The 9,407-nt window shown below is 40.8% G+C and overlaps 1 protein-coding gene across 1 annotated transcript; it reads left to right on the top strand.

Moving 5' to 3' along the window:
- The first annotated feature begins 2,680 nt into the window (after positions 1 to 2,680).
- On the top strand, positions 2,681 to 6,141 carry p2ry12 (purinergic receptor P2Y12). The gene is made up of 3 exons (XM_061682459.1): positions 2,681 to 2,768; positions 2,916 to 3,167; positions 3,909 to 6,141. The coding sequence occupies exons 1-3, from the start codon at positions 2,751 to 2,753 to the stop codon at positions 4,755 to 4,757; spliced, it is 1,119 nt and encodes a 372-aa protein (XP_061538443.1). The 5' UTR covers positions 2,681 to 2,750; the 3' UTR covers positions 4,758 to 6,141.
- The last annotated feature ends 3,266 nt before the right edge of the window (positions 6,142 to 9,407 follow it).

The raw sequence follows: 9,407 nt of genomic DNA, 5'->3' as shown, positions 1-9,407 counted from the left end.
ACTAGATTACGGCATGTTCCAAGTTACGTAGAAATTCGGGTTGCCACCACTGCAGGAATTGAATTCTGTTGTAAACTGGGGATAGCCTGTAATATGTACATTCTTGCCATCATTTGGCATGCAGCCTTGATGACAAATGAAAGTTCATGGGGTCTTCCCCAAAAAATCAATTTAGTACTATGCATTATGTCTGTAATCAATTTTCCCTTCAGTTTTAAGGGAGCAGCTTTGGGATAGCCTTTTTTGATGAGATTAATTAGCTTCAAAAAATAATAATACAAAAATAAAGTTGTTCTGTTTTTTTGTTTTTGAGGTTCAGAGAGGGCAGGGATAAGTCAACCACACTCACATGCAAAGAAATAAAACTTGTCTGCCGCAAGACAGGAAATGCTTGTTGTATTTCTCTTTAATAGAAGATTTTAACCAGTCTGGGCATAAACCATATATAAACAAGAAGAGAAAAAATATCTATGGGATAGCCATGTCGAAGACAGACCCCGGCAACAGCCCTTCATGGCAGGCCAGCAGCAGTAGCTCAAAGTAACCTTACACTGTCCAAACAAAGTGCAGCCTACACATTTCAACTGGGCTTACATTTACGACCTGACAAGGCCATGCAAGGAACCAAAAGACTGTCGCAAACAAACACTGACCACCTCCTGTCCGCGGAAAGGTTATGTCGACCTGTCACAATGGCAAGATGATCGACTGCCGACTGTTTTTTCTCACGGGTGAGAGGTCGCAGTCTGTCGGTCCACAGCTGCTGCAGCACCAGTACTTGTATTTGTTTGACCACAGTCCTCTTGCCGCAACTTTTATGCAATTTCGTCCCGAGTGTTGTTACCCTAGGTGAAAAAGATTAGACATCCCTCTTTCAGCTTGCTGTTTGCAGCACTTGTTCATCTAGAGAGGCAACAATAGACTTGTGGTTTGACAAGTGACAGTGGTGACTCAGCGGTCAGAGAGTAGTGTGGGAGGTTGAGAAAAATGTTGCGGTGAGGAAAAAGCATTATATGTGTGCAGACGGGAGTTGACTTCGGGGGCCTCTAAATGGATATTCAGGCAAATTGTGTGTTCCTCACCTCATTTCTCTCTTCCCATCTGTCTGAGAAGTAGCCGAAGAGGAGTTCCATGTGTGCAGGTTTGTGTGTGTGGCTGTATGTTTGTACTCTAGTGTGTAAGTGCTGTGAGACAGCCCTGTAATTGGTTGGCGACCAGTCCAGGGTGTTGCCCATAGTCAGCTGGGATAGGCTCCAGCTCGCTAGCGACTAACAAAGACAAGTGCTTTGGAAATGGATGGATGTTTGGTTGCTGTAAGACACGCTTTCGCAATATGCTCTAGCTATTTCGCATAATAATATATTCTTACTGCTTTGAGAAAGACTTTCAAAGTACTAATACAATTTTACTTTCCAAAAAGGGGAACTGGTGAGACAAACAAAAATGTATATTAATAATGTATATTCTGTAATTTCAGAGAGACAAGTATAAATGCTATTACCAGATTTGGGGAACTCGAGTCACATGACTTGACGCGACTGACTTGGGACTTGCTTGTCGCTATCTCTCCTTGCAGTCTATACACACGGCATTTCAGACCTTCAGAAATTATAAAACGCTTAATAACCTTTCGCATAACACAACTGCTAGGTCGTTACAATACAAACGGTTTTAAAGAAAAGCAATATTATAGTGCAGAATTTTGTATTCGTTTACTGACATTTTGCCTTAGCAACAATGTCTCTTAGCCTTCACGCACAAAAGTACACAAGTTCAACTTTGAATGCATGTACAGTACCTACAGTATGTGCATACTGTAGGTGTGCGTGCATGAGTACATATTACGGATGTGAATGATGCTGACTGTTTTAGTTCAGGTCCAGACAGGGGAAGTTTCAGCATTGCTGCTGGTTGGTACATAACCGGGAAAAAAAAAAAAAAAAACACATGATCATGTGATGCAAAATGGAAAGCAACCCACACAAGAGCTTGTTTTCAGTTCCTTAGAAAAATGGTACAATTTTGAGCAAAGAATGTGTTCAAAGGGCAGCACATTCCAAAAACATGGAGGTTCATTGAAGATTCTAAATTGTCCGTAGGGGTCAATGTGAGTGTGGTTGTTTGTCTATGTGATAAGCTTCTGATCGGTCTAGGGTTTACCCGTCTCTCCCAAAATCCGCAGGGATTGGCTCCAACCCTAATGAGGACAAAACGCTATAGAAAATGGATGGATGTGTTCTGCATATAGGCCTACTGTACATGTCGGCATATACAGTACCATGGGGTTTTCATGATTTTCATTAACCTACAGTACTATTGCTGATCCAGGCAATTGCAGGGAGAGTGGTGCCAGTCAATCAGTGGACACATACAGACAAAAAACTATTTGCACTTTCATTCACGCCTATATATGATATGTTTTTGGAATGAAGGAGAAAGCTGGAGTACCAGGAGAAAAGCAGTGGGGAAACGCAGGTGCGCACATTCATGATGACCATTCACCATGCAGTCATTAAAAGAGACAGACAAAGGATTAAAGAAAGCAATGTAACACTAACTGTTTCTTCCTGTTGGACTTGCCTTCTGGTGACATTTGATTAGGCTTTTGAATGGTCTCCATTTCCACATGACAGGAAAGAGAAAGCAGAAGGAAAATCAAAAGTGCAGTCAGACTGTCAATGTGCCATTAGACTGGAGGTATACACACTGGGCATAAGCAGTCAAACAGGAGTACGTTCGGAGAGATCTTCATGGGACAAAAGCAGCTGGTCAGTGAATAACCTCAACTGTAGTCTCAGTACCCTAGTGGTTCTCAAACATTTTTGGGCTATGGACCCCAGTTTCAGAGCCGCCATGAGAAAATATAAGAAAAATATTAGTCTGTTAGAAATGTTTCTGTTGATTGTATTTTTCAGACAACTCTCCTCATGGACACAAATGCGACTCTCTTCCAAGGCAACCGCAGCAACCTCACCTGTTCCCGAGACAATGTCGTGAAGACAGTTGTTTTCCCCATCCTCTACTCCATCCTGTTCCTGGCGGGGCTGTCACTCAATGGTCTGGCAATGTGGGTGTTCTTGCGCATCCCCTCGCGTTCCCACTTCGTCATCTACCTCAAGAATGTCGTGGTCGCCGACGTCGTCATGACCCTTACGTTCCCTTTCAAGGTGAGGTTGAAGGTGATTGTTACATCAGATTGCTCGATCATAATTTCGAGTTATCTTTCTAAGTTTTGAATTTTTCATGCAGCTGTTGTATTGGTTGAATGTCATAAGATGATGCAGGTTTCCCTAATGAAGTGTCTGAAGTGTATAAATTGTATATAGTAAATTTAAAAAGAGACTATACTAATTTATAGATGTGTTGCTTCCCATCTAGATGCAGTACATTAGGTTGTTGTCGTAAATGTGTTTTTGATGAGATGTAATGTACAGTATAGACTAGGGCAAGAGAAAGGGTAGTAAATGGCAATCTGACATTTCACATGGGGACATAGTCATCCAAAAGATTCATGGAGCACTTTAAAGCATCGAGTCAGAAACATTTTTCACTTTCAACGTCCAGATGAGATCGAATACAAGAGCTGTGTCACAAATGATGCCTTTACAAAGTTAATAATGTTCAGTTTTGATTGATGCTGTTCAAGTGGTATTCATTTTGATTTTCCATCAATCAATTTTTGATAGCTCTTGTTCTTGTTGGGGTTTCGGGTGAGCTATTCCAACTGACTTTGAGTGAGAGGCGGGGTACACATAGTTCTGGTTGCCAGCCAACAACTGGGATAGACTCCAACTCACACGCGACCATAATGAGAAGAAATGCCACACTAAATGGATGGACAATCCGCATGAGATTGTGCGGGCGTCCCCAATGGAGAAGCTGAATATTTCTTGGATGTGCTGCCGCAGGTGTTATCAGACTCCAACATGGCCTCCACTGGACTGCGAATATTCGTATGCCGGGTCTCCTCGGTGCTCTTCTACCTCACCATGTACATCAGCATCCTCTTCTTCGGCCTCATCAGCATCGACCGCTGCAGGAAGACCCTGGCACCGTTCAAGGGTACCAACGCCATCAGGCTCGCCCGCAGGAAGTTCCTCTCCACCGTCGTGTGGGTCGTCCTTCTGGTTCTCTGCCTTCCCAACGTGATCCTGACCGGTAAGACGCCGCAGTCGCCGTACTTCAAGTGCAGCAATCTGAAGGACAGCGCTGGACTGTATTGGCACGAGGTGGTCAACCACGTGTGTCAAGTTATTTTCTGGGGGAACCTCTTGATTGTGATCGTGTGCTACACTCTAATCACCAAAGAGCTGTACAAGTCCTACTCGCGTACCAAGGCTCGTGGCCCTGAGGGGTGCAGGGCTTCGGGCAAGCAGAAGCAGCATGCTAAAAGGAAGATGAACACCAATGTCTTCCTGGTCCTGGCAGTGTTTTTTGTTTGCTTCGTGCCGTTCCACTTCGCCCGTGTGCCGTACACATTGAGCCAGACGCGGGGCCTCCTCTTCGACTGTCGACTCAAGCTCTTCTTCTTCCACCTCAAAGAGAGCACTCTCTTCCTGTCATCCCTCAACTCCCTCCTGGACCCACTCATCTACTTCTTCCTCTGCAAGTCCTTCAGGACCACCCTTTTCAAGACCCTCAGGCTTCCCCCTGGCACCTGCAGCTGGCTGCTGGAAAGGGGCTCCGACACCGATTCTAGCAGCACCACCCTCAGAGACTCCTCTCTGTGTGCCAGCGGTGGACCGTCACGGCGGTAAAGCCTTCTCTGCAGAAGCACGGGCCTACAACCTAAATTCTGATATTTGTTCCATCAAATTGTATTAATTTATTCCCAGCAGTCTATTCTCTTCATTTTATAGTACTTCTCTTGGCTGCACTGCTTCCAATATATGTATGTGGACGTTGGAGTTTTTTTTTTTTGGTCTAATCAGATTTCAACCTCTCTGTGCTGCCATGCTAGTCTAATCTGCCTAGCCAAATCAAGTCATTTTTTTATGAAGCCCTTAATCACAAAATAATCTCAAAGGGATTCACAGGCCCACAGTTCACAACAATCAACATCCCTCATCTAGACCTAAGGGTCTACTCAGACAAAACTCATTAAGGTTAAAAAAAAAAGGAAAAAACCTCGAGAAGGGATCACAGATGGAATGATCACCCTTCCAGGATGACCAGGCTGCAATGGATGCCGAGTGGGCAACGTCTATCATGCTATTTGATGCTGTTCAATGTAAGGAAAAACTGCACAAGAGTCAATTTAGCGCCAATTGCTACAGTAACAGCCTCACTTTGATCATTGACACCTATCCCCCTCTCCGAGGAGGACAAGGGGGTGGGGGAGCAGCAGTAAAACAGGCCAAACTCTAGATGTCAGTGGATGAGGTATGCCAAGAGACTAGAGTAGTTGCGTATTGGGTGCAGTTTAACCAAATTTGAGAGTGTGGAAATAAGTCTCAAGTCAAGGGCCTTCAGAATCAGTAATGCCGGTCAATGTAACTTAAAGGTCCTAAATTTTACCAAACCAAGTTTTATGTGTACAGATGATGTACGTTCAGTTGAGTGGTGTTATATTATGTTTTTGTGTAGTATTGGTGGTTTGTGAAATGTGATATTGGCAGTATTAAGAGGTGAATTAAGTCAGGTAAGTCCCTATTGAAGGCCCAGGTGCCAAATATATAGCCTGCAACTGGACATCAACCTGGACAGTATAGACAAGCAACCATTCACACTTATATTCACACCAATTGACAATTTAGAGTCTTCACTGAACCAAACAAGCATATTTCTGGAATGTGGGAGGAGGTTGGCGTACCTAATGAAACCACAAAAGAGAACTGTGAAATGTGCAAACAACTCATCCACTGTCCTTGCCCTTAGTGAAATGATATTTTAAATATGCACATCGGTACTACACACACACATACAAACACACTCATACATTGTAAGCATTGACATAAGCTTAAAACCAATGACATTGCATTGAATAAATGGTCCTACTATTGCACTATGTTGACTGTTCAGCATTAAATGTGATTTGTGTTTTTTGTACTTCACAGCCTGTTTCTTGTACTAATTGTTGTTGTCTTTGTATCTCTGCTATTTTAATTGATGTTGTAGCTTTTGATTGATCTTGGTGTAAAAAGTGCTCAATAAATTTGATTGATGAATTAATTGATTTATATTTCTGAGGCTGAAAACATATTGACCAGCCTTGCACTTTATTGTCATTATAAATGTACTGCACACTGTATATTTTAAAGTTAGCATACTATGTAGATGAAGCAGTACAGCAGCAATAGAAGCGTGATATTTCCTTGAAATACATTAGAACATATTTGAGGCCACCTAGTGGATAAACACAATCACACTTTTTCTTTGAAATGTTACCGTTAATTTTACATCACTTCCAATTTCCAAGGGGGATATTTTAATAACATTGAATGAATCTGGGTTTTAAAAGGCATCCAACCCATTCATCTTGTGATTCAATGGGATTACTTATGCTTTTATTTTTTATATTGTGTTGTTAAACACTGGGTTTATAAAAGCTGCCCTCCGGTGGCTTAGAAATGGATTACATAGCAGAGCCTTCACATTGCCACAATCATTTCATGAAGAGGTAGAATGTTTTTTTTTTTTTTAATTATCACATGTAGCAATATATGAACATGTTTTCTTTAATTAATTGCAAAAACATAACTAACATTAATATACTAAAGTATTTATTCTTTTCCTAGCCAAAATACGTAATATTAAATAGAGTAAAATCTACACATACTTATTTCCCAGTGATTGCTTTTAAGTTTCAGAATATGAAGCAAACTTGGGTCACTACCATTTGTGGGTTCTCATTACTGTTTGAAGATTTGTCTGGTTGAAGAGGCTTGACTTGGTATAATCACATCACACTGCATTGCGGAGATAGCAAAACTATGGTGAGGTATTCTGGTTTTGAATGTTATTACTACTATGTTGTGGTATTTTGCAAATGCAGACTATAACAATAATAGTAAACATATTGTTAAAAGTGAGCATAATGATCTTTGTAAAGGCAGAATTGTTTCATGGTCTTGTACTTGATCTAATTAGACCGTGTCGGTGTACCAAATAAGTTGAATTGAATGTAAATGGTATTGATATAAGTCGATATTCAGTTAAATTTAAAAAATAAATAAATAAATAAATCATTGTCAGTGCATTGCGTGCTTCTTTTTTGGGGAGAGGCACAAATTGGACATAAAAGCGAATTATAAAATTTCTGCTCTGACAGCAGAAATGTTATGACGCTATTGTAAAAGCTTATTGCACTGTGAAGTTTTCATTTGTTTTTTTATTTTATTTTTTTGCAATCAGATTGATAATAGGACGGGGGGAGAGAAAAATGCACGCTCTTTTATTTGACTTCTGTTGTTCCTCCCACCAGCTCTATAACTTTTAACTGCATAAACAAGACACGTTTTCAAGGTTAAACAGCACAAAAGAATGCACTAGGAGGGATTAAAACTCGAATGAATAATAGAATAACTAGAAAAATAAAAGATCCAATTACCTTGTAGATGCTTCAACAATGACAGCACTTGTGCAAGTGTGAGTCTGTCATCACGCAGAAAGCATTCAAATACCATCTGGACCTGGCAATGTCAGGCTTGATCCTGGCCTACCTCTTGTTCTTCACATTCCCTTTTGCGACTGCTTCTTAACAGCATGGTGGCTTGGAATGCGCACCGCTAACAGCTATCATCTACAGTATATCTGTATGTGACAGTGACAAATACTGGAGCATGTAAACATCAACCTACAGACAACAGTAATGGCAAGCTAGCAACCAATGTTTGCAAACTTTCAGTACCTTCAAAATCACAGAAGTACGATGAGACCCTTTTCAAGGTTACTGTGAGGAGTGATGACACAATTCATCATACATCATTCATGGTAACTTTCTGTAACTTACACGCGCCTGAACACCCAACGTAGAAGTGCTACATGCGTAAAGCCCACTCAGCTCTGGGTGTAATTAATCCTGCGCCCCAAATGCCCCTATCGCTTGAATTAAAGAGGAGGTACTGAGCATGTACAACGTTTTTCACAAAATGCCCCAAATACGTCACAAAATCAGACAACACAGATAAACAAAACAATGTTTGGCATCATTCATGGTATAATATTTATCCTGCATATCTAAAAAGTTTAAAAATCTCTCTCTCGCTCTCTCTCTCTCTCTCTCTCTCTCTCTCTCTCTCTCTCTCTCTCTCTCTCTCTCTCTCTCTCTCTCTCTATATATATATATATATATATATATATATATATATATATATATATATGTATATATAATTTTATTATATCATTTTTATTCCATTTTCTTCCATGTCTCCTTGGTGAGTGGTGGGTTCCCCTCTATTGCCCAGCAGCCACATGGCCCCAATGCAAGCTGACTGAAACAGCGACAACAAAAGACAATGAACTCCTAGACCCACACCTTTGTCCAGAAATACAATAATATTCAATTGGTAATTTTCATCTTGTACACTGCCCCTTTCAAATAGAACGTGTAACTATTAGCAAGGAAAATTGCAGATTCGCACAAAATAGAATTACTGTACACATTTTACACACTTTCCAAGAGGATTTTTCCAAACTTTTGTGATGAAAGACATAAACCTGAACATGCCCATACAAAAATTCTGCATTTATAATAATAATAATATTCACTTTTAATGGATGGTTGTAGTTAGCAGTGTTGTGGAATTGCACTTCACCACACTAAGAGACGTTTTCAGTATGTTGGTGACCTCATTTAGCCCCACAAAAGTATGAGAAACAGCTGTCAATATGATGCAGTACAGTTTTATACCACTACAATGGGGAATTTGCGCTGAATTTGAGTTTTTCAAAGGGTTAACCGTCGTTTAGGCATGGAAAATACATTTGCATGATGATAACGTGTAAAATTTGTGTAAAGTGAAAGTAAATGTTTTCTAAATTTGACACATCAGAGAGAAGAGTGTTAACAAACCTGCCAAATTTGAATGATTAGAATTTTTTTTTTTTAAATGTAAAAGAGACCGCATAATTGTGAAAAATCAAGTCATTCACTCTGCTCTGGAACACTGTGGGGCACGTCCGCTGAATGTGCTGAAATCACGCCCCGCTCAATTGACAACTGGCAATCAAATACCAGTACTACAACCTAGAAACAAGGATGATATTCCGTCTTGCATCTTTCTTATGCCTACATGTGACTACATGTTTGAGCCGTGAAAATATATCCGCAATATTGTATCCTACTGGGTCATCGCGGGGGTTTTCCACTCTGCGACAACAAGGCGCTCTAATCTGGCCACCCCATTGCGAAGCTGTTCTCCACGCACTGGCTTTTTTTTCCCCGCTGGTTCTTCCGACTGCTTTCC

The sequence above is a fragment of the Phycodurus eques genome, chromosome 7, assembly GCF_024500275.1.
Source record: "Phycodurus eques isolate BA_2022a chromosome 7, UOR_Pequ_1.1, whole genome shotgun sequence".
NCBI lineage: Eukaryota > Metazoa > Chordata > Actinopteri > Syngnathiformes > Syngnathidae > Phycodurus > Phycodurus eques.
This window is presented reverse-complemented; position numbering and strand designations above follow the sequence as displayed.

Coding starts and splice junctions, on each gene's coding strand:
- p2ry12 (XM_061682459.1), top strand. Junction 3,168..3,908: donor CCCTTACGTTCCCTTTCAAG/GTGAGGTTGAAG, acceptor GTGCTGCCGCAG/GTGTTATCAGACTCCAACAT.